The sequence below is a fragment of the Phocoena sinus genome, chromosome 3 (assembly GCF_008692025.1).
Source record: "Phocoena sinus isolate mPhoSin1 chromosome 3, mPhoSin1.pri, whole genome shotgun sequence".
Classification (NCBI taxonomy): Eukaryota; Metazoa; Chordata; class Mammalia; order Artiodactyla; family Phocoenidae; genus Phocoena; species Phocoena sinus.
This window is the reverse complement of record NC_045765.1, coordinates 12,876,051-12,900,540: the sequence shown is the minus strand read 5'-3', so window position 1 is coordinate 12,900,540 and position 24,490 is coordinate 12,876,051. Positions and strand designations below refer to the sequence as shown.

Below are 24,490 nucleotides of genomic sequence, written 5' to 3'. Positions count from 1 at the left end.
CGGCCCCGGACCCCCGACTCCCCACCTCCGCCCCTCGGATGCCCGGCCCGTCCCCCTCCCGCCAGGGATCCCCGCTCCCGTTCCCTCCTCCGCGGACCGCGGCCCAGCTGGACCCTCCCCCTCCCCTCAGGTGGAGGACGCCCTCACATACTTGGACCAGGTGAAGATCCGCTTCGGCAGCGACCCTGCCACTTACAATGGTTTCCTGGAGATCATGAAGGAGTTCAAAAGCCAGAGGTACCAGCGGGGCCCCTACCCGTCCCGGAGGGCCACTCTGGGCCTCAGTCTCCCTGAGCGGGATGGGAGCCCCCAACTCCGGCTGCCCCTCAGCAGGGTGACCCCTTATGCAGGTTGTCGAACTTCTGGGAGCCTCAGTTCCTTCTTCCAAAAAACGAGACGGAAACGTACCCCCTTGTGGAGCTGTTGCGGGGATTCCTGGAACGAGGGCAGTGATGGGGTGCGGCAAGTGAGGCAGTCGAGCAAGCACAGAGTCGGATCCTGTCTTTACTCAAAATGTTGATTTTTTAAAAGAATTTTGTTCGTTGGGGATTTTTAAAAATTATTTTAGATTTTTTTTTCAAGCACTGCATGAAAATGTTATTTATCTTGATTGTCAAATATTTTCGCACTCTCTTAAATCTTATCCCCAAGGTGAGTGCCTCACTTGCCTCACCCCAGTGCCAGGCCTGCTTGGAAATAATGTGCATAAAATGCTTAGTAAGGAACCTGGCACTTAGAAGGCCTTTAAAACACATTAGCTGAAAAAAAAAAAAAAAAAAAACACATTAGCTGTATTCATAGGCACAGAATCAGGAGGGTTAGAGATAGACCGGGGACCTCCCGATAGACAGTGAGCTTGTTTGACAGGGGCTCACTGAGGCTTAGAGTGGGCCAGCGGTTTGCCCAGATCCACCTTAGGAGCAGGGACAGGACCAGAGCTCGGTTCCCCTGACTTAGATTCTAAAGTGTCACATCCCCACTGTGCTGCTTCCCCCTCTGAGGAAATACGACAGGGCCCGCCTGGTTTCCTTCCACAAGCATGATGCTAAGACCTTGGCCCTGACTGAAGCCCTAAGGGAGACCCTGTCTCTCCCCTCAGATTCTTAGCAGCTTTCATACTTGCAGGGCCTTTGACATTTATACATTATAGTCACTTGCTGGGAACAACTCCTGTGTCATAGTCTCCTAATTCATATGAAATGAATCTGTCTCCCATTTAGAGGGCTTTAACCTTCTGTCACTGTATGGAGCCCAGGACTTGCAGCTGGCTGTCCTGACATTTTCAGAACCTAGCACATGAGCTTGCAGTGTTTCGGGAGCCGTGCTGTGTACGCATTCTGTGGGTTTTGCCAGGAAGGCACAGGGAGCCCAGGCCCGGTTGCCTTGGCTGTGGATCGCTGTGGGCAGAATCACGCCAGTCACATTTGAGGGTGCTTCATTGTCTGTTGAGGAGCTCGTGCCATGGCACGGGTAAGGGAGGAATCGATTCTGCTTCCAGTTTGCTTCCCGAGACGCTTCTGCCCACTCTCATTCTTCGTTCCAGCATCGATACTCCTGGAGTCATCCGACGAGTGTCACAGCTCTTCCACGAACACCCTGACCTGATTGTTGGATTCAACGCTTTCCTTCCTCTCGGGTACAGAATAGACATTCCCAAGAACGGCAAGTTAAACATACAGTCGCCTCTGTCGAGCCAGGTATGCCGCTGCAGTGGTTTGAGTGATCTGGCCTTAGCACAGCCCACCGTGGTACTCAGATACGCAGGCTGGACAGCGTGGCTTGTGTATTTCACAGCTGGAAAGCTGGTGAAGAGCCGATCTTTTTCTTAAAATGCTTCTAGCAGAAATCAGAATAGATTGAAACACCTACATAGGCAACCTCTGCATCCCAAATTGATCCGTTTGGCGGATTTAAATCAAGAGCGGATGTGTCTGTGTGTGTCAGGGAGGCATTCTCCTGACACAGTTGTACGTCCAGTCAAAATAATTGCGTCCACAGTCACGGAGGTCTTGGTGTGAGGCTCTCCCCCTGAGCGCACTAGGCAGGCCACGCTTGTAGTTGGGCCTGTGGTCCCTCTGATCACCCTCGGTGCCACCCACAAAATAAAGCGGTGGAGATGCATGTGTGACTAGACACGTTTATTGTTGCTGTGCTTCATTCACCTGCCAGCAGGATCACTGACTGAGCTCAGGCTTGTGGCTTTGGTCCCTTCTTTCTCGAGTGTCAGGTTGCTGCCTCTTCTATCTATGCAGTCCTTTCTTGTGTTTGCTCAGCAGATCCCCTGAGAAAAAGAAAGCCTGTTTGAGCTTTACTTTTGTAAGGTAACGGTTGTCTTTTTCTCTCCTCGGCCCTGTTGCCATTTAGGGCATAACCCTTTGCTGCGGGGGTGCTGTCCAGGGCATTGTGGGGTGTTCAGCCTCATCCCTGGCCTCCACCCGCTAAGCCCTCACCCAGTCAAGACAGCCAAAAATGTCTCTAGACATAGCCAGGTGTCTCCTGGGAGCAAAAATCACAGCATTGAGAAGTGCTGGTGTAAGTGAATGAGCTCTTTCAACCTCCTCCATCTTGCCCCAGGGGTTTTTGCAGGGAAGGCACAAATCTACTCTGGATGCATTTTGTAGGTTTCTCCTCTGATGATAAAGGAGATTGTAGTTTCCTATCAATTAGAGAGTCAGGATTTGAAAAGAGAGCAGTGAGAGGCAGTGTGGCAGTGGCTGGTCCCTCTCCGAGGGGGGCTTGCACATAAATTCTGCCTTTTCTCTACACAAGGCGACGTCCACTATCAGAACATTGTCTCATTAAAGCCGAGGAGTGCACCTCAGTTTTAAAAAGGAACTTGGAAGCCTTCGGCTACTGAATTCCAAAAGCTTCCATTTCATGTTTGCAAATGGAGCCCCAGGAGCCAGAGGTAGCGCTCCTTCCTCCAGATGATAAAAGCCTTAGCGGAGATTAATCTTCAGAACAGTCACGGCTAGGGGAGAAAAGCAAGCTCGTTTGCAGGAGCGTGTGCAGGAGCACTTTGCTGAATCTGAAGCGCTGCATAAACACTGGGTGTCATTACCATCACTCATTAAGAAAGAGCTGGAATCCAAGACCTAGATTGCACTACACGTGTGGAATTTGCCTTCTCAAGCCCTGTTGGAGTAACTGCTCTTGGGGCTGGATCTCCACATGAGCCTCACCTTCCCTTAAGTAGCCAGAAGGCCCCTGCTGCTCCACACACAGCTTCGAGGACTATTGGAGAGATAAGGAGACGGGACCAGTCTTGTGCGCCCCTAGGGGATTTTGTGACCGCAGGTCTGTTAACTTGAAGACGGGCTTGATGAGAACTTTCCCTTGATAGCTGCCTACCAGGGCTTTATGGTCTCACTGCAGCCTGGAAACAGCCATATGTAGGACCCCTTCCTCAGGGGGAGAGGTATGTGCCCTTCGTTCCCTCGGGACACGTGCCGCCCACGTGGTTTCAGTCACATCCACGGACCTGCCATGTTTCCAGCCCTGCTTCACGCCAGGTGCAAACGCAATGTCCTCTCACCTTCCTAGAGTCCTTTCGAATCCACAGTAGCCTGAGAACTTTATAGGGCTCCCTACTCGCCAGTGCCCTGATGATTTTTTTTTTATTGGTTTTTCTAGCTTCACTATTTTGAAGTATAGCTCCGTGTGTGTGTTTCCATTTTTCATCTCGTCATGTATCCTGTCAACTATAGACAAGGAGGGGATAGTTCTTAGATGCTGAGGAAGATAAATAAGTCTTAGCCTGTGGGGAGCCTTTTGAGCAGGGTTTCTCAGCCTTGGCACTGTTGCCACTGGGGCCAGATCATTCTTCCTTGTGGGGGCCGTTTTGTGCTCAGTAGGGTGTTGAGCAGCATCCCTGGCCTCCACCCACCTGATACCAGTAGCGCCCCCTCCCCCAGGATGACAACCTGAAATGTCTCTAGACATTGCCACGTGTTCCCTGGGGGGCAGAATCGCCCCAGTTGAGAACACTAAAGGGAAGATAGACATGTGCCATGATGTGGGAAGTGTGGCCAGAGAGGGGCCGGGGACCGTGGCAGGAAGAACGTCCCCTTGCTGCAGCCGCAGCCTCCTGGATCAACATCTTTTTGGATCTGATTGACCTTAGTTGTAACGTCACCTCCTCAGAGAGCCCTCCACTCCCATCCCCAAGTCATTTTCCCAGCACCCCATTTTATATACTTCAAAATAACATAGCAAAGCTAAGAAATAAAAGATCCACTGTTTCTTGTTGGTTTGCCTTCCCTGGCAGACTGAGTCCTCCAGATTAGACAGGAGGGCTATGTCTGTCTTGCTCACGACTGTCCCCGTTCCGGGACGTCAGAGGGACGGGACACTGGATGTCGGTGGGAAAGTGATGAATCTTGGCTGCTGGGTCTTGTTCAGGATGGACCCTGCCTCTTGGGGCCGGCCTTCTTGTGCTTGGCTGGGACGACGGCTGCTTGGATGATAAGCAAAGAGATAAACCTTGAGGTGCAGCTTGTAATTTAGTGACCCCTTTACGTTCAAAGGGAAGCCGGCCGTCTTCCCTATGGGAAGGGTCATTGCAAGTTCAGTCAGTTCCTGGGAGGTTGCCTCTCGTGTTTGTCTTAGTCACCCATGGAGCAGGTGTAGGCCACCTCCTCTGTGCCAGGCACTGAGGTTTGTTCGGAGTCCTGGCTCTCAGGGTGCTTGCATGGTCGAGGTGGGGACTCACGTGAGACACATATGGACAGATGTGAAATACAGGAGGGAGTTCAGTGCTGCAGGTGACAGACAGCAGGGGCCAGGCCTGGGGAGGTGCCGTGGGCAGAGGCTGAGTGAGGGGAGCAGGAGCCATGCCTGTGGCCCCCCGGGGAGTCTTCCTGGTGGGGACATAGAGGCCTGAGGTGGGAACAAGTGGGTGTGCCTGAGAGACAGCCAGGAAGCTGGTGCAGTCAGAGCCCGAAGCAGAGAGTGTAGGAGAGAGAGCCAGGCGCGTGGGAAGCCAGGGGAAAGTTCTGGAAAGGCTTCTCTGGCTGCTGTGCCAGAAGTGGACTGAGGGGGCAAGAGCGGATCTGGGAGGCTTGGGAGGGGCGTGGGAACCAGTTGGAGTGGACGGTGATGTGGGCCAGGGGTGGGTGTCAGTGAAAGCAAGAAAAATCAGTGAGATCACCAGGGGTGATTCCGGGATGGCTGAGTCTCTGGGTGAAGGCAGCGCCTGCTGGGATGACCGGTGGGGTGGGCCAGGGGGCCTGTTCTGTGTTTGGAAAGTCCATCTGAGGCACGTCTTAGATATCTAGGTGGGGCTGTATATGGACACGCAGATGGACAGGTCGGCCATGTAGGGCGCTTATCAGTGTCTAGGAGGCATTTCTAACTGTGCCTGGTTGAGGCCACCCACAGCAGGCAGAGAAGACAAAAGCCTGGATTGTTCTAGAAAGTTTAGACCAAGGGTTGGCAAACTGTGGCCCAGGGAACAAAGCCAGCTTATTTTTGTATGGCTGGTCATTTTTACATCTTTCAGATTACTTAAAAATTTTTTTTAAATTGTGGTGATATTTATGTAACATAAAATTCATCATTATGACCATTTTAAAGTGTCCAATTCAGTGGCTTTTAGTGTATTCACAATACCATGCAGCCACCACTGCTAATCCCAGAACATTTCTATGACCCCAAAGAGAAATGGTACTTCCCAATTCTGCCCCCACCCAGCCAGCCCCTGGCAACCACTAATCCACTTCCTGTCTCTCTAGAGTTTCCTGTTCAGGATACTTAATATAAATGGAATCATATACTATATGTCCTTTTGTGTCTGGGCTTCCTTCTCTCAGCATGTTTTCGAGGTTCATCCATGTTATACCAGAGCATCCTTCCTTTTTAAGGCTGTGTAATATTCCACTGCAGGTAGGGACTGCATTTGGGTCATCTGTTCATCAGTTGGTGGACAGACACGTAGGTTTTTTCCACCTTCTGGCAATTGTGAACACTGCTGCTATGAACATGCATGTACAAGGATTTGTTTGAACACCTGTCTTTGGTTCTGTGGGTGGATACCTAGGAGTGGAATTGCTCAGTCACCTAGTGACCATGTTTAACTTACTAAAGAATCGCCAGACTGTTTGCCACAGAAGTTGCACCATTACTGTCCGGCCTTTTGCCCAGCCCTGGTCTCCAGGGGTGCTTCTCCCATCTTGTCACGGTGACTCACTCCGGGGAATTGGAGGAGGCACATGGTGCTTGAAAATGTCCCCTCGCAGTGGTGGGGAGGGAGCTCCCCACAGCCTCCTCTGAAGCAAACCTCGGCTCCGAGGCTGCTCAAGGGCTGCTCCCTTCCCCCCTGCCCCTGTCCAACTCCTTCCAGCTCCTTCTGCCGCCAAGGCTGTGTACCATGAAGGAACATGAGCACGGACTTCTGTGAGCTTAAGCAAAGGTAATCAGGAACAGCGTCTCCGAAGTGTCATAGAACAAATTCTAGTGCCGGGGAGAAACGGTGCTTAGAGTTGTGACTGCTCTGGATCTTTTGTGTCTGTGTTCCTCGGCTCAGGCTTCCTAGAGTTGCCTCTACACCCGCTGTCATGGGCTGAATTGTGCCCCCACCACCAAATTCATATCTTGAAGTTCTAACCCTCAGTATCTCAGAATGTGACTGTATTTGGAGATGGGGTCTTTACAGAGATAATTTAGGCAAAATGAGGCCATTAGGATGGGCCTCAATCCAGTCTGACGGGTGTCCTTATAAGGAGAGGAAATTAGGACACAAGGAGAGACCCCAGGGATATGTGTGCACAGAGGAACGACCCTGTGAGGACACAGCGAGAAGACACCCGTCTACCACCCAAGAGGCCTCAGGAGATACCAACCCTGCTGGCACCTTGATCTTGGATTTCCAGCCTCCAGAACTTCAAGGAAATAAACATCTGTTGCTGACGCTGCCCAGTCTGTGGTATTTGTTGTGGCAGCCCCAGCGCGCTAGTAGACCCACTCAGGTGCCGGCGGGTGTGCCTGGCGGAGGTGTCTGTTGTGATGGCAGTTCTGCAGCAGTGGGCAGCAGTGTGCCCGGCGTCCCCTGGAGTCTAGGGTCAGCTGTGGGTGCCAGAGGCGGTGCCGGGCGCCACAGGGGATTTTATCCTTCATCGGTCCATCTGGTCATCCCCAACAGTGGATGAAGCCCACTCTGTTCCAAGCACTGTTCCAGGCACTGAGGATATAGCATTGACCAAAATAGAATCCCTGCCCTCCTGGAGTTTGCCTTCTGATCAGGGCTGGAGAGAGAATAAAATAAGTAAAATATGTTTCCTGTAGGAAGGTGATAGGTGCTGTGGAGAAAAATAGAGCAAGAAAGGGGCTCAGAGTGCTGGGAGATAAGGGTCATTTTATTTTGGTGCAGGATGGTTCTGGAAGACTCGCTGAAAGGTGGTGTGTTAGCAAAGACCTAAAGCTGAACCCGAAGGATCCCAGCCTGCCCGAGACCCAGTTGGGGACCTGCAGGATGCCCAGCCGTGGTCAGTGGCAGAGGGAGGCCGCCCTCAGGACCACACACAAAATTCCAGTTTAGAAGCGTAAACATCACCTCCTTTGCGGGGTGGTCCTGTCCCACTGTGCATTAAGATTCCGCCTTCCCAGGAGAGAGGTGTATGTCTGTTGTTTATTTTTATTGGTACTGACAGAAAAGCACATCAGTGGAGAGCATGCTTGATGACTGCTCAGGGCCCATCTCTCTTCTCTCAAGTGACTCACCCCAGGCCTAGCACCAAAAGTCCCGCAGCCCTGGGCAACCTGGACAGTGGGCCCCCCTCACTGCAGGGTCCCAGTCTCATGCCTGCTGTGAAAGCTGGTGCTTTCACACCTGAAAACAGTCTTGCTGAAACGGGCTGGCCAGAGGTGTGGGAAGACTCTACTCTGCTCCAAAAAGGATTAAACAATCCACTCTTTGTAAATCTCTCCCGAATGCTAATTTCTCCAAGTGTATCGAGTGTGCCTCTCAGGTTCATGTTCTTTGAATCTGTTGGAAGGATCAGGCAGAGGTGAGTTCGTGAGACTCTCCCAGGAACGCTCAGGCACTCAGAACGCCGAGGTGGGGCTGTCTCTGGGTGCCCCCTCCCTGCTTCTCTCTCTCCAGGCCCCCAGAAGTAACCTTTTTCTGCGTCAACGTAAAAAACTTGTGCTAAGTTTTGCCTGTTCTTGCACACAGTGGCTCAGTCTGGCGTTTCTCACAATCTGTTCCCGGTGCCGGGCCCAACAGTAACTCACTGTTGTACTGTTGTCAGGAGAATTCGCACAACCACAGCGACTGTACAGAGAACGTCAAGCAGCAGATGCTATATAAGGAGGACAAACCGCAGGTGCCCTTGGAGTCAGATTCCGTGGAATTCAACAACGCCATCAGCTATGTGAACAAGATTAAGACCCGCTTTCTAGATCACCCAGAAATCTACAGGTCATTCCTGGAGATACTGCACACTTACCAGGTAAGAAGCCATAGGTCACACTTCTTTGTGGGTGTTTGTGGCATCATCCAGTATCAGGTGCATTGGAAACATTCAGATTTTCTAATCTGAATTCATGAAATCCTGGAAAATTCTGATTAGCTCTTTTTTTTTTTAGCATTAATTTTTTTTTTTTTTTTTACCGTGGTAAAATATATATAAATACAAAACTTAACCAACTTTAAGTGTCCCATTCAGTGGCATTAAGTACATTCACATTGTTGCACAGCCATCACCGTCATCCATTTCCAGAACTTTTTCATCTTCCTCACCTGAAACTCTGTCCCCGTGAAACACTAACTGCCCCTTCCTCATTTCCCCCAGCTCCTGGCGCCCACCCTTCTGTCAGTACTTTCTGTCTCTATGAATCTGACTCCGATAGGGACCTCCTAGGAGTGGAATTGTACAGTATTTGTCCTCTGTGCCTGGCTTGTTTCACTTAGCGTAAAGCCCTGAAGGTCCATCTGTACCGAAGCATGTGTCAGAATGGCCTTCTTTTTAAGGCTGAGTAATATTCCATTGTATGGCTACGCCTTATTTTCTTTATCCATTCATCCATCAGCAGACACTTGGGTTGCTCCCACATTCTGGCGATTGTGAATAATGCTGCTGTGAACATCGGTGTACCTGTTGGAGTTCTATTTAGGTTTGATTTTAATTTGCCCCTTGAGGCACCTCTGCACCCTCAGTAGGAAACACACATTAGAGGATTAAAGAAGAACCCAAGAAGATAGTTTTCTTTTTATAAGATGGCTTAGTTATTGTTTAGACAATAAACTACCCTTTATCTATGCTGATTACAACCGGGCTTTGTGCCGGGTGCTGGGTCGACAGGGATGAATGGTTGCTGTTGCTTAGGAGTTCAGTTTAGACGTGGAGGAAACTTGGAAATGATTAGGGTGGACGAGAAGGACTGTGTGTAGGACAGGTGTGTCAGGGTTGAGGGCTGCTGACCCCATAGCGGGTTACAGAGAGGATACTCAGGTTGAATCTTGGCAAATCAGTCAGAACCGTCAGTCAAAAGGTGGACTCTCGGTGCTGGGAATGGCCTGTGCAGAGGCCCAGGGGCCAGAACAGGCAGCTGGCTTCAGGGCACTTAGCAGGAAGTGCAGGCAGGCGGGTGGCAAGGGACATCTGTGTCATGCAAGGTGTTCGGATGTCATCCTCACCCAGACATGGAGTTTCCGATGCCTTTTATTTTTCTAAGCAGCAGAACCCACTTTTAAAAATGAAATCTTCTGCACAACCTTGATAAGTGAAATTAAAACGTGGGATTCTTTTTAGCATAAATGTTTAGGATCAGATTGATAGCATTTGCTCCCTGTAAACGCACTGGAACTGTTTCAATACTCTAAACATTTGTGGGCAGTGGTGCCAGTGACATGCTTGGTCCTGTCAGCCTCACGTCCAGTGTCTGCACGGTCCTTGTACGGCATCGAGAACTTCCTGCTTCTCACAGATGAGTGGTTGCAAGTGACAGCTGTGAACATCAGTCTGTGTGGAGGGGTGGTGTTGTGATCATGGGGGTTTATGGGCTCTTCACAGATTCCGTGGTGTCACCACACCTCAGGGGCTGGAAGGATCGTTAGAGGGAAGGCCGGCAGGTATCTGTTGTGTTGATGGGAATTGGGGGGGAGGGGGAGCCGTTTGTTGGCGTGTAGAGAAGTGAAAGTGACTTATCCAAGGTCCTAGCAAAGGGCCATGGGTTGATTTGGAGAAAGCGTGAGGAAGGAAGTACGGCTCAGTGTTCTCCAGTCAGAGCCACAGGGAGTTGGTTGGAAATGCAAGCTGCCTGGGCCTCCCCTCAGAGTTGCTACCCCAGGTCCTGCCCAGCATCTGCTTTTTGAACAAGCCCCCTGGCGACTCTCAGGTTGCCTGTTTCTTCAAAAGGAGCTGGAAATCTGAATTTCTGTGTGAGTTCTTCCTGATTTTCGAACATTGATGCGGATTTTTAAAAGACACTGTGAGGCCAAAGCAGCAGCTCTAGGGCCATACATTACTGTTTTTTATCTCTGATGGGCCTCAAGTCAGACCTTAGCTGTGCCCCCTGCCCTCTCAGAGCCCTTTGCCTCACCTCCCTGAACCTCGGGGTTCTAATCCATAAAATGGCTACAGCGCTGTGGGTGCTGATCCCAGGTAAATATGGTTAACCGAGGTCACTGATGCAAGCACGGTGCTTGCCTCAGGGCAGCCATGGGCAGCTGTTCCCTTTATACAACTTCGAACATATGTCGTGTGCCTGGATGAGCACAGCCAGTTCTGCCCTGATGTCCCCCAAAATGACCGTGCTTTGCAAATAAATGCTCACCAACCACAGGTCTTATGGAAAAACGGGATCAGAGTGTGAGACTCAAAAACTGTGTCAGCAACACATTAAAAAAAGATAGGCACCTACTTGAAACTGGTAGCGCCGTTGTGCGCGCATTAAATGGCTAAGCATGTGTGAATATTGCGGCACATCCGGCACTTGACCTTGGAAAAGACCTGAGTGTCATGTGTAGACATGGGTGTGGAAAGGTTGCAGCCTGCGGGTCACTGTGAGGTACCAGGAGCAGGTTTCCTAAAATGGGATGGGTTGTCACCCCAGAGGGGGGTCAGGCAGAGTGGCTCTAGCAGCTGAGGGAGCGATGTTGGGGGCGTGTGTATGTCGGGGGTCATGTATTACCAGGTGGCTTGGCTCAGCTGGGTGCACTTTTCCACATTCACCCCGTGTTGCTCCTGGACAAAATCCTGCCTCAGCAAATGCAGAATCCATACCACGCTCAAATCATTCCCTAGTCCGTGTCCCAAACAGATCTGTGTTCAAAACAGGTGTTAGAGCAGAACTGACTCTCTCTGCAGGAAAATTCCCAGGAGGTGCGTCCCTAGGTCATAGGGTGTGCGCTCAGCACGTGATCATAGATGGCGCCAGACTTCCTTCTGCCGGTGGCACCAGTCTTCCTTTCCGCCTTGTAATGAGAGCGCCCAGTTCCCCACACCCTCATCAGAAATCACCAGTCCTTATGCAATCTGATGAGCAAAAATGCTGCGACGCTGTTTTAAATTGTATTTCTTCAAACATCACTCAGTCTGATCCCTGTTTCATCTGTATAGGGATGATTTGTATTTATCCTCTGAGCTGAATGGTCTTTGCCTGTTTTTTTCTTTGGCCTTCAAGTGTCCCGGTAACTTTGGTCAGGAGAGGGTGGAGGCAGTTTTTTCTCCCCGCAAACGGGTGCTCCGTGTGCCAGGATTGGGAAGTAACTTTGCTCAGGGTACATAGGGCCGAGAGGGGAGGGCGTGCAAAGGGCTCCCCATTCCTTGTCTCTTTCCCCTTCGCAGCTGTGGAGGGGGGATATCGAAGCCCTGCTGCTGGGTGCTCTGGGAGGGCCCGACACCAGTGCCTCATGCTCTGTCATGTTCCTGGGTGTAAAGTTGACAGGGACTAACTTCTGATGGCCGACTTGAGTTGTGTTCGCTGCTTTCTGCCCTGCTGACCTGGGTCCCGTCTGGCGCTCATCTTGTTGCTTTAAGCTCCAGGTCAAGCCTTCTTCCTTCCAGAGTCTTAGTGACTCTGGGGGAACAGGTCCTTTGACCTCTAAGTCCCTTCCCTTCCTTCTTCACCCTCTGCCCCTTCCAGACCCAGAGCTAGCTCCTCAGTCCCCTGCCCAGCAGAATGAGTCCCCTTGACCTTGGGAGGACCGTGGGTTCGCCACTGACCTTGCACTTCCCCAGCCTCTGCTCAAGGGTGCTTGAGGGCTGGGGTCAGGTCCTTCCCTGACCGTCCCCTCCCACATCCCCTCCACACTCCCAGCACAGGCCGCATCCATGGCCAGGGCTCAGGCCGCGTCGTGCGGCAGGGTCAAGACTCAAGCGCACAGGCTGTTCTCCAGAGCAGGGGGTGGGGGAGCGGGGGAGTGGTTGGGGGACACCGGAGGTGTCAGCAGGGCAGCGGGCTGGACCCCCTCTCCTGGTGGCAGCAGTCACAGGCTCTGCCAGCCAGTTTTCTTTCGTGAGTCATCCCTCTGTCTCCTCCACAGTGGGATGCCTGAATGTCACAGCCTAGGGTGCCTCCTGGTTCCTTGGCTAACGACTCGTTTTCCCTCCCCTGAAAATCGGCAGAAGGAGCAGCTGAGCACGAAGGGCCGTCCGTTCCGAGGCATGTCTGAAGAGGAGGTGTTCACCGAGGTGGCCAACCTCTTCCGCGGCCAGGAGGACCTGCTCTCCGAGTTTGGACAGTTCCTGCCCGAAGCCAAGCGGTCTCTGGTGAGTACAGACCACCGACGCCAGTCTGGGGCCACGTTCTCATCAGCCAGAACCCCCTGCCAGTGCAGCCCCCAGGCCAGGCCAGGTTTATCCACTCCCCAGACACACTGGGTTCCCTCAGAAGCCACAGCCAGTGCAGACGCGCACAGGCCCCCAGTGCAGGCTCCACCTCCACGGGGAGCTGGCGCAAATCCTCAAAAGGGCTTCTCTGGACAGATAGCAGCCAGGTGATGAGGGCTCGTTGGGAGGCAGAGTGTCTTCCTATGGAGACCTGCCTGTAACCAGGTCCTTGTGGGAAGGTGCGGGAGGGGTCAGGCTCACTGCCTACCCCCCTGGAGGGACTGGGTGGAGGCTTGGCAGTGACTCGGGGTGGGAGTGCAGAGAGCTGATAGCGGAGGAGGGGCCTGCGATGGGGAGGTTGGGGGTGCAGACTGCACTGTCAGCCTTTCTGCCTTTGCTGTGGAGTGAGGCCTGCTGACCTGCCCTTTCCATTTCCTCTTTTTTTTTTTTCCTATGAACTTATGGCTTTAAAACAAAAAAAATTGAAGGAAAATTCACGTAACATAAAACTCACCATTTAAAAATGTACATTTCAGTAGCATTTAGAATATTTAAAATGTTGTGCAGCCATCACCCCTCTCTAGTTTCAGAACATTCCCATCACCCCAAAAGGAGACCTGTCCCCATTAGCAGTCACTCCCTGTCCCCCGCTCCTTAGATTCTGGCAACCACCAATCTGCTTTCTGTCTCTATGGATTTACCTGTTCGGACATTTCACATAGATGGAATCATGCAGCATGTGGCCCTTGGGTTGGTGTCTGGCTTCTTTCACTCAGCATCATGATTTTAAGGTTCATCCATGATGTAGCATGTGTCAGAACTTCATCCCTTCTATGGCTAAATAGTAATTCCATTGTGTGGATGGACCACATTTTGTTCATCCATTCATCCATCAGTGGACACTTGGGTTGTTGCCACCTTTCAGTCATTGTGAATCGTGCTGTGGACATGCATGTACAATTTTTTGTTTGAACGCCTGCTTTCAATCATTTTCTGTCTATGCCTAGGAGTGGAGGTGCTGACTCATGTGGTAACTGTGTTAAACTTTTGAGGAACTGCCACACTGTTTTCCACGGTGGCTGGACCATTTTACGTTCTCACTAGCAATATACCAGGGTTTCAGTTTTCCGCATCATCACCAATGCTTGAGGTTTTCCTTTTTAAAAAAAATGTATAGCCTTTGTAGTTGGTGTGAAATGGTATCTTATTGTGGTTTTGATTTGCATTTCCCTGCTGACAAATGATATTGGGCATTTCATGTGCTCATTGGCCATCTGTTTATCTTCTTTGGAGAAATGTCTACTTAAGTACTTTGCACCTTTTTTGCTTTGTCTCCGTTGCTGGGTTGTAAGAGTTCTTTATATGTTCTTGACATTAGTCCTTTATCAAATATTTTCCTCTATTCTGTAGGTTGTCTTTTCGCGTTCTTGTTAGTGTTGGTGCACATCGGTTTTAAATTTTGGTCAAGTCCAATTGCCTGTTTCTTCTGTTGTTGCTCATGTTTTCAGTGTCAAATCTCAGAATCCATTGCTAGTTCTGAGGTCATGAAGGTTTACCTAAAGTTTTCTTTTAATCCTTGTACAGTGTTAGCTCTTCTATTCAGGTTGGTGATCCATTTTGAGTTAATGTTTGTATATGGTGAGGTAGGGGTCCACTCTACACGTGGCAATGCAGTTTGTTGAGGAAACTGTTCTCTTTCCATCATTGCATGGTCTTGGCACTCTTGTCAAAAATCAATTGACCAGAGTTTTATGGGTTTATTTCCGGACTCAGTTCTAATCCGTTGATCTCCATGTCTGCCCTTAGGCCAGCACCACACTGTCATGATTACTGTAGCTTTGTAGTAAGTTTGAAATCAGGAAGTGTGAGTCCCCCAACTTTGTTGTTTTTTTTTTCAAGATTGTTTTGGCTAGTCAGGGCCCCTTGCAATTCCATATGAATTTAAAGATTGGCTTTTCCACTCCAGCAAAAAAGGCCATTGGGATTTTGAAAATGATTGCATTGAATCTTTCAACTGTTTGGGGGAGTATTGCCATCCTAACAAGATTAATCCACAAATACACAGCATTTTTCCATTTATTTAAGTCTTTAGTTTCTTTCAACAGTGTTTCAAAGGTTTTTTTCATTGTGTAAGTCTTGCACCCCCTTGGTTAAATGTATTTCCAAATATTTTGTTCTTTTTGTTGTTGTAAATGGAATTGTTTCCTTAATTTCATTTTTGGATTATTCATTGCTCATGTATAGAAACACCACTGCTTTTTTGTGTTGATTTTGTATCCTGCCGCTTTGCCGTATCCAGTTTATTAGCTTAGATAGTTTTTGTGGATTCCTTCGCGTTTGCTAATAGAGCTAGTTTTCTTTCTTCCTTTCCATTTTGGATGCCTTTTATTTCCTGTTTTGGCCTAATTGCTCTGATGGAACTTCTAGTACTGTGCTGAGTAGAAGTGGTGAGGGTCAATATCCACACCTTGCTCCTGATCTTAGAGGAAAAGCTTTCCATCTTGCACCATTGAGTGTGATGTGAGCTGTGGGTTTTCCGTAAGCACCCTCGACTTGAGGAAGCTCCTTCTCTTCCTAGGTTGTTGAGTGTTCTCTCTCCTCTTTTTATTCTTCCTCTTTGCCCTCGACGACAACTTGGCGTGTGAGCACACAAGAGTCCATCCTTCCCACCTTCCTGTGTCACCACCGCCTCTCCCGGGTCTGCTTCTTGAATGAAGATGCAGTGGGGGCACAGGGCTGGGGGGCAGTGGGTCTTTAAGGAAGGGGCTCGGGGGTGATAGCGGTCTGAGTTTGGATGCTGTTCAAGACTCTTAGTCGATTGGGCAGACTTCCGGTGTGCGGGTCGGGGCTTGTCCCCATGTTACTGTCTCTGGGACACAGAGCACCATCCCTAAGAGGAGGTTCTACCCAGAAGCACTTCCTGACTCAGAGTCAGAGAAGCTCTGTGCCCATCCTTTGGGCTGAAAACAAGTCCAGGAGCTGTAACCAGTCCTGCCCACCCGCCCGGAGCCTTGGGTGTCCTGGGGGCCTGGACAGAGCCCCGTGAGCACACAGCCTGGGCCTCCTCGGGCTCTGGGTGCTACAGGCAGGCTTGAGCCGGCCGTGTCACCTCCCAGGCCTCATTGCCTTCTCTCTCACACGGGACTGACCGGCCCTCCTGCTCGGGTGGGGACTGAGCTTGTTGTCCTTTAAGTGCTTCTCGCGGGGCCTGGCTGGGGCTCAGTGTTCCGGAAAGAGCAGCTGCGGTTGTGCTGGGACAGTAGGCCTAGAATCCCGTCTGGTCGTCTCATCCCCTCCTCCCAGGGTCTCCCTCTGCATCTCTAGGACCAGCCGGCTGTCTGGCCTGCTGGAGGCTCTTGGGGGATACCAGGGGGGCGGGGGGCGGTTGAAGGAAGCCCTTGTCTGGACTCCCCGGGGGCAGGGAGCTCACCTCCACACTGGGCCTCTCAGCCCAGCTGCCTCCTCACGGCCCCATCCCCGAGTCCAGCTTTCTCCTCTGAGTCCATTATCTGCCCTGCGGATCTCTCTGAACTTCAGAATCCCTACTTGGTTTTCTTCTCCCTGTTCCCAAGTAGCTGTCCTTGGCAGTCCTAGCACCATTCCCATCTTCCTTCTCTGTATGCTCCTGCTCGTCAAAGACTCTCCTCACTGGCTCCGGGGGCCACGTGGCTGAGGAGCAGAGGGCTCTCACCACCTCCTTCCCACTTCATACCCTTCTTGTGTTGGCTTAGCCCAAGGTTGTGGGTGCTTGGGCCTCTGTGTCGCTGGGAGCCCAAGCTACATGCTGTCACCCGCTGTAAAGCCCTTGTACAGTTGGTGGATAGTTTTTGGGTCTCATCCTCTTGGGTCTTGGCCTCAAATCTCAGCTCTGACCCTGGCGTCGGCAGCTTTTCCCTGAACCCCATCCCCGCAGAGATGTGTGCACAGTGGCATCCCTGGGTGGCCTTCCCAGGGTCATTGCTGTCAATGCTTCAGGGTCTAGGGGCAGTCCACCCTCATGGCCTCAGGGAAGAAAGGCCTGGCTCTGTCCCTGGCCAGCTTTTGCTGCTGCACAGCTCACATGAACTTTTTGCAGGCCTTGGTTCCTGAGTTATCATCTTGATGGGTCAGGGTTGGGGGTGAGTAGAGCCTCTTGTCCTCTGAGGGCTGTGGTTGCAGTGCCCCCTGGTGGACACAACTTGGCATTTACCAAGTTGGACGCTGACAAAGCCCACCCTAGAAAAATAAGCATTTCTCTCAGAAAAGCGCCTGCCCACAGAGTTTCTTTAAATGGCATTTGTTATCAATTCAGCAGTGTTTTTTTAAGTGTATATTGTGTAATTAGAACTGTCTTGTACATTTTAAAAGATTTAATCAACTTTTAAAAATTACTAAAGCGCTCATAAATAATTTGTCATATAGAATGATCTTTTCATTAACTTTTAGATTTCTATTAAAACTGCAGGAAAAAGAAACCAAAGGTGAAATTTGATATTGTCCTAATTAAACTCGACTGCTTTGCCTAGATCAGGGCTTAGCAAAGTTTTCTATAGAGGGACAGACAGTAAGTATCTTAGGCTTTGCAGACCAGACAGTCTGGGTGGCAAAGACTCAGCTCTGCCGTGGTAGCGGGAAAGCAGCCACAGGCCCGTACGTCAACGAATGGGCATGGCTGTGTGCCAGTCCAATTTTATTTACAAACGCAAGCCGAGCCAGTCCCTATGTGAATGGTCTTTGGGGGTCTTCTGCCTCAGGCATTTGCACATTGGGACATTTAACTGAAACCAAAGAACTGCCTGAACTGTTAGGGGAAGATCGGTGGTACTGAGCTTGCCTTCCAGCTGGGTGAGCTTAGCCGGGCAAGCAGTGGGTTACCCACTTTCCTCCCAACCCCGCCCAAGTCATACTTAGCGCGTCATATCGTCACCTGTCCCCCTCCTTTAGGAATTGGTGTTTGCACCTGTTCTGGGATCTACAGCAAATACCAGTTGAGAATTATTCCACATTAGGTTCTTGGAGTAGCCTTGGGTCTTCGGATAACTAATCCCTCCAAAGAAGCTTAATCCTCTAAGGGACAGGTTTTGCCTGTAGTTAAGCAATAGGTCTTTATTATTATAATTATGAATATAAAAATAGTGCATGCCCATGAGAAAAGTCAGGCGTTCGCGAGAGCATCAAGTATGAAAAGTTAGCTTCCCTTTTTCCTGTTCTCAGTTTCCTCAGAGTTAAGTACTTACAAGTGTCTTATAGTATGTATCTTTCCAGAAATCTCCTGTGAATGTGCAAACAAATGTTTATCCTTTTTAAAAAAGATGGCGTCCCATTTGTTCTGCCCCTAGGGTTTTTTTCTGTTTGTCATAACAGTGTATCACGTATGCCTGTCCCTAGCAGTGACCAGTGGACACAGAGACACAGAGCTAACTCATAGCCGACAGTTGCCTCTGTTTGGTTTGGATGCACCACGACTTGTTCACCCAGCCCACGCTTTGGGCTGACAGCACACCCTTCACGTAGTGTCTCCGCATATAGGCCCCGTGGTGGGAGCGGGTGCAGGCAACGTGAACGTCGTGGGGCTGATTGCTGTGTGCCTCTCCAGCCCAGCCCTGAAGAAAAGCCATGGTCTGTTCACCTTCCCCCCTGCCTGCTCTGACTTTCATACAGATGCGAATGCCGAATAGATCCTTCCAGAACCATTCTTCATAAATATTGCCAGTACCCTGACCTGTTAATCAGTGCTTGGTGTAGAGCCTGGGAGGACTAGCAGTGAGCACCCCACTGGGTGATGACATTGTCCCCAAGATGCGTTTTCTTATTCGTAGGAAAGATTGCAAACTTGACTGGAACCCCTCCTCCCCCACCCCAGTGACCTGGCACCATCAGCTTCTTCCTCTTGCTGCCAGGGCCTTGCACGTTGCTGGTCCTCTAGCCTGAAATTCTTTTCCTTTCTGTGGTGCGCTCGAACATACAGGCAGACACCCTGTCAGTGGTCTGCTGGGTGAGCCCCACACGCCAAGGTCCAGCTTCAGTGTCTCCCCACTGAGCCCTCCCTCACCTGTCAGGACCCTCGCCCATCGAGGCCTTCCATGAGCCTTCTCCCAGCCTCACAGTGCGCGACCGTGGTGAGCTGGGTACACGGGTCTTTCCTCCAGTAAACGTGAGCATCTTGAGAGCCAGGGTCACCTCGCACTGGGACAGAGCCCCTGGCCCGTGGCAGACGGTGCTTGCTGGGGCCACGAGCTGAGCTGCCAGTGGTTCCACGCACTAGGTTACATTGAGAACCAGCACTGATGGGCCTGGCTGTGCCTCTCCAGCGCTGACCACCTCCTGTGTTTGTGTCCTTAGTTCACAGGAAATGGGCCATGCGAAATGAACAGTGTCCAAAAGAGCGAGCACGAGAAGAATCTGGAACACAGCAAAAAGCGCTCTCGGCCCTCACTCCTCCGTCCCGTGTCTGCACCAGCCAAGGTAACTGTCAGCTGTGCACATAGGTGTGTGCATGCGTGGACACCCAGCAGCCTGGCCTTCTCTGTAGATGACTTGCGGAGCAATAGGCAGAGACCTGGGGCATGAGGCCGAGTCCAGGCTCTAGTCCAGCTTGAAATTCACTGGCTGTTGGACCTTGAGAAGTTGACTCACCTGTGAGGTGGCCGGTCACCCGTGCCCCTGGCTCACAAGATTGTGTGAGGAGTGTCGCCTCCTCGCAGAAACCAGATGTACCGCTCGGTCTGCTCCTTTTCACCATCGCAGCTCTTTCACAGGCAGGGCCCTTGTGTACAGTTGTGCAGGTCGGTTACTGCACAAGGTGCCCTGCTAGGGGGTGAGAGGCACTGAGGTCCAGCTCCTGTTGTTCTCATCACCTGTGATGGTGATTTTCTAATTCCATCATTCTTTATGCATTTACTAGTTGGCTTTCTACTGTAAGGAAGAGCTTTTTTTCATCTCCATTTATTTAATTATGTGTATCTTCATAGACTCGGGTTATAATCCGTGACTATCACTGTTTATCTTGATGCCTAAACCGTCCCAGATCTGGCCAGTGGGGCCCTTTGGGCTGGCTCTTGTGTCCTCTTGACACATCCCCATCATTCTTCAGGCATGTGGGAGATGGTTCTGTAGAGTCCTCGATGTCTCAGCAGAGTGGCCAAGTTCAGGTCCCCTTCCCATCACCATCACGGCCCACAGGACGAAACAGGGAGGGGAAGAGGTTTCTGATACGGTATCTAGGGGCATGTTTCCCTGGCTGTTCTTACTCTATGACAATCCCTCCTGACGTCAAAAGAGCTAACTGCTGAAAGTTAGATCCCAGATTGTGGGCAGAGTGGTTGTGTGACCTTTAACCCTTCACTAGGTCATGGAGGCTGAGGTGGGTGGTCCTGAGAGGTTCATCCACGGGGGTCTTGGGCAGACCTCATCCAGCACCTGATGGCGGTTCCCATCAGGAGAGCTCAGTGTTGGTGATGTTATGATTCTAATAAAGATGGACACGGGCTGCCCGTGGGAGGCACACAGCATCCGTGGCATGGAATTTCTCTCTACAGAAGAAAATGAAACTCCGTGGTACCAAAGACCTGTCCATCGCCACCGTGGGGAAGTACGGGACTCTGCAGGAGTTCTCCTTCTTTGACAAGGTGAGCGGTGGGACCCATGACTTCTGGGCCATGCCCCGTCCAGGCTGGCCTCGCCCAGCTCAGATCTGAGCAGGCAGGGTTGGGAGCAGGCGACAGGCGGCCAGTGGTGGGCAGCGTGCAGGAGGTAGCGAAACAGGTGGGAAAGGCAGAGCTCAGAGCCCACACCAAGTTTGGGGGCACATGTCTGCCACTCAGAAGCTCTGTGGCATCTCTAAAACTGGGATGGTCCTGGGGCTTCTGTCCAGAGTCAGTGGGCAGAGCCAGTGAGATGGCTCTAGGCACTTGCTGTCTGAGCCAAAGATCACTGCACGGAGAGCAGTCCGCTGCAGACCACAGCCAGCCCCTTTAGAACACGCCTGTGTTGGTGACTGTGTGTGCACCTGGTGGTAGCAGAGCCAGGTGTGCTCAGGAGCGGGAGTTGGGCCCGGTAGGGGCCCCCTGACTCGCTCTCCCCACAGGTGCGCAGGGTGCTGAAGAGCCAGGAGGTCTACGAGAACTTCCTCCGCTGCATCGCGCTCTTCAACCAGGAGCTTGTGTCCGGCTCTGAGCTCCTCCAGCTGGTCAGCCCATTTCTAGGGTGAGCGACACTTCTCGGGGCTCCCCACTTGGGTTTTGTTTCCGTAAACTCCTTTCACCCTTCTTTTGGCTATTGTTTTTGGAAAACGGTATACATGTTTTTTTCGATCTTGTCTTTAAGTTGAAGTTGTTACAGAGATCATTATAGATTCACCAGCAGTTGTAAGAAAGAACACAGAGAGGTCCTGGGCAGCGTTCCCTCGTGGTAACATCTCTAGTCAGTGTCATAGCCAGTATGTTGATATTCACACAAGCCACCCATCTTTTCAGGTTTCCCATTTTACCTGTGTGTGTGTGTGTGTGTGTGTGTGTGTGTGTGTGTGTGTATGTGTACAGCTGTATCACCTGTGAAGGTTGGTGGGTCCACCACCACTGTCCAGGTACCGAGCAGCTTCAGAACCACAAAGATCCTTGCGTTGGCCTTTGATACCCACACCCAGGTCCCTCCCACAGCCCAAGCCCCTGACAACCCCTAATACCTGTGTTCCTTCTCTAAAGCTTATATAGCAAAAGTATTATGTAAATGGAATCACACTGTGTAACCATTCAGGATCAACTTTTTTCACCCAGCATAATTCCCTGGAGATTCATTATGCTTTTTAAAATTCTAAGAATCAGAAATTACTGGGAAGAATGAAATGACCACACAGCATCCCTGCTGCCCAGAGAGAAACTCTGTTAGCAGATCCGTTACCCGCTTCCAGCACGTCCTGCTGCCCTGTGTGAGCTGTCCCCCGAGGGCCCGGCAGCCTCTGAGGGGGCGGAGCTGTCCTGGGAGGTGACTGTGCATCCGCAGGTCATGCACCTGTGCTGTGGGAAGGGGAGTCTGCTGGCTCCCAGTGTGCTTCCCACTCACCAGCCCTGTCATGCCCAGCGAGTTTCCTAGCCCGTCTGAGCTTCAGTTTCCATTCTGTCAAAGGGGGATCATAAATACACCTGCGCAGGGTTTCAGAAAGTTTCAAATGGGCTCTGCCTGAAGACCCTTAAAATAGCATCTCGAGGGGGCTTCCCTGGTGGCGCAGCGGTTGAGAGTCCGCCTGCCGATGCAGGGGACACGGGTTTGTGCCCCGGTCCGGGAAGATCCCACATGCCCCGGAGCGGCTGGGCCCGTGAGCCATGGCCGCTGAGCCTGCGCATTCAGAGCCTGTGCTCCGCAACGGGAGAGGCCACAACAGTGAGAGGCCCGTGTACCGCAAAAAAAAAAAAAAAAATCTCGAACACGGTGAGTTTGCATTATACGTGACGTGTGCGGCGTCCTGTTTGGCCCCCAAGACAACCCCAGAGGCTGCCGGCCCCTGGGGGCAGCTACCTGATTCCCTTTCTATGAATTAAAAAAGTTTTCTAAACTTTCTTTTTTAATGTAAAATAAAACACAGATCCAGGAAACCACGTAACAGAAGAACGGCTTGGTGAATCATTATTAGGCAGACACCCTTGTGCCCACCACCCAGGTCACAGATGGACCTTTGCCAACCTCCAGGAGCCCCTCCACCTGCCATTTCAGTCATGCTCCCTCCCTTGGCTTGGGAGTGACCACCTCCCTACACTAATTACGGCGCAGCCAACCCAGGCGGACACCGCCAAACACGGCTCGGTCTCACCTCGTGGTCTGGGTTTTGTTTTCTAATACGTCTTGTACGTCCCTCTTCACCTCTAGGTTCCCTCTGCAAGTTTATTCCTTACCGTGTCTGCATTGGCATCCCCATGGCGTGGGTGCATTTTCCCAAATGCACCTTCACATTCCCCCACATCCCTCTGTCTGTCAGGAGGCAGTGGTATCCTCTGAGTTCTTTCTGTGGTTCATTCCTTTGTTTATTCATTCACTGCGGGTTGCAGAAGAGCATCTCAACAGTATTTATCACCTTTTGGTGACCCAAGATAGATGCTTGGTTTCTCCCTTTATTACAGTGTCAGGGTGATGAGTCGCTTTCCTGTCTCATCAGGCCAATTAGGACCTGAAAAACGGACCAGTTTCTTTGGCGTTACATGAACTCATGAATTTAAACACATTCGATGTGTCTCAGTACATTTTAAGCTGAGGAAACTGAGGCCCAGAACGGATACCTCTCACTCTGTCCAGGATAAGCTCTCAAAAGAGAGCTTTGCACGGTGATGGGCGAGTTCAGGGGGATGAGGCCTGGAAGCCCACCCTTCGCTCATCGTCTGCTCTCGGGATCTGATTGTGGCTGTTGAGTTTCACATGAATGGCATCACGCTGTCAGGCTGGGCTGTGGTCTTCTCTTTTTTTCCTTTTTTAAACTCAGCAATTCTTAGACCCAACCTATCGTTTTTAGCGACTGCACGGTGTATGTACCATGGTTTTCTCAGCAGGGTCTGCAGCAATGGACGTTTATCTCCAGTTTCCCCCTGTCATCCGTGCTGAGATTATGCTCTTGGGCTGGGATACTCAAAGGTTGAGTTAAGGTCATCAGGAGGTGCTTCCTTGGTGGTCCCAAGAGTGTACACACATCAGGGTGACCTTTTCACTTGGATTAACTTTCTGGGGCTGCTAAAGATCTGTTAACGCTCCGAAAAACCACCCAGAGCAGGGTGGCAGGCGTCACACAGTCTCGGCTAAAGCGTGGCTGGTTTTTTACGTGGATTTGGACACGCTCACATCGAAGTACATCTGCGCAGCTCAGAATCCAGTGCTCTGAGCTCGGTCAGGGTCAGCTATTCCCGTTTCGACATGTGAGCAGCAGTTAGAGACTCCAGGCGGGGGAGAGGGCCACGGGGGTGTGCAGCAAAGCGGAGAAATGAAGCGGCTTCTGCTCGCTCATCTTGCGCTGGGTTCACGCCCACCCCCCTCCCCACCATGAGGCCTCTGTTTGCATGGGCAAGCTTCTTTCTGGGTTTGTACACCCACGGGCAGCTGAGTGCAGTGGCCCAGAGAGCTGCCACCTGGTGACAGCATGGCTGGAGTTGGGGCTGGAGTGGTTTATCCTGTTGTAACCTCAGGCATCCTCTACACCCATGTTGTTGATGTCTTCCTTCCCTGCATTTCTGTTGGCTTGCGGGTTTTCCTTGTGAGCTGAGTTGGCGGGGGGGGGGGGGGTGGGGGGGGGGGGTGGGGGGGGGGGTGTCCTTACAGGCACGCCGCCTAGGGGCACATAGTTAATGAGGGGAGACTGCCAGGCTTAGTAATGGCAGGATCATCACACCAGCTGTCAAAATATCTGCACCCTTTCTGTAGGATTTGATATTCATTTAAACATTAATGCAGATGACATTGGGGGTCAGTTGCGTTAAAATCTTCCCATCGACATGCACGACCATTACATTATGAGAATTTGTCTAGGGAGAGGGCCTTCCTCATGAGGGAGGAAGGCCCTGGAGCTGGGAAGCAGATTTTATCTGTCAAGGGCCAAGGGTCACTGCTAACCAGCTTCTGGCATTGTGCGCAAGCAGCCACAGGCAATACTAAAGGAGTAGATGTGACCGACTGTTTACAGGCAGGTGTGGGGAGGTTGACTAGTTTGCTGATCCTTGGCCTAATGCCCGGCCTCTTCCAGTCAGGGAACATACATCGCTGACCCC

At 51.3% G+C, this 24,490-nt stretch overlaps 1 protein-coding gene across 4 annotated transcripts in view; it reads left to right on the top strand.

Annotated features, from left to right (window-relative positions):
- Window positions 1–24,490, top strand: part of SIN3B (SIN3 transcription regulator family member B) — a 37,520-nt gene that overhangs the window by 226 nt on the left and 12,804 nt on the right. The window contains exons 2-10 of one of the 4 annotated variants that reach the window (XM_032626065.1): window positions 131–237; window positions 351–457; window positions 1,221–1,328; window positions 1,544–1,697; window positions 8,247–8,447; window positions 12,567–12,710; window positions 19,092–19,214; window positions 20,288–20,377; window positions 20,836–20,954. In XM_032626065.1, the coding sequence (XP_032481956.1) occupies window positions 1,297–1,328; window positions 1,544–1,697; window positions 8,247–8,447; window positions 12,567–12,710; window positions 19,092–19,214; window positions 20,288–20,377; window positions 20,836–20,954 (863 nt within the window). In that variant the 5' untranslated portion in view covers window positions 131–237; window positions 351–457; window positions 1,221–1,296. Of the gene's footprint in view, window positions 1–130; window positions 238–350; window positions 458–1,220; window positions 1,329–1,543; window positions 1,698–8,246; window positions 8,448–12,566; window positions 12,711–19,091; window positions 19,215–20,287; window positions 20,378–20,835; window positions 20,955–24,490 lie in introns of those variants that run through there. The other 3 variants (XM_032626067.1, XM_032626066.1, XM_032626064.1) reach the window with 3 other exon arrangements.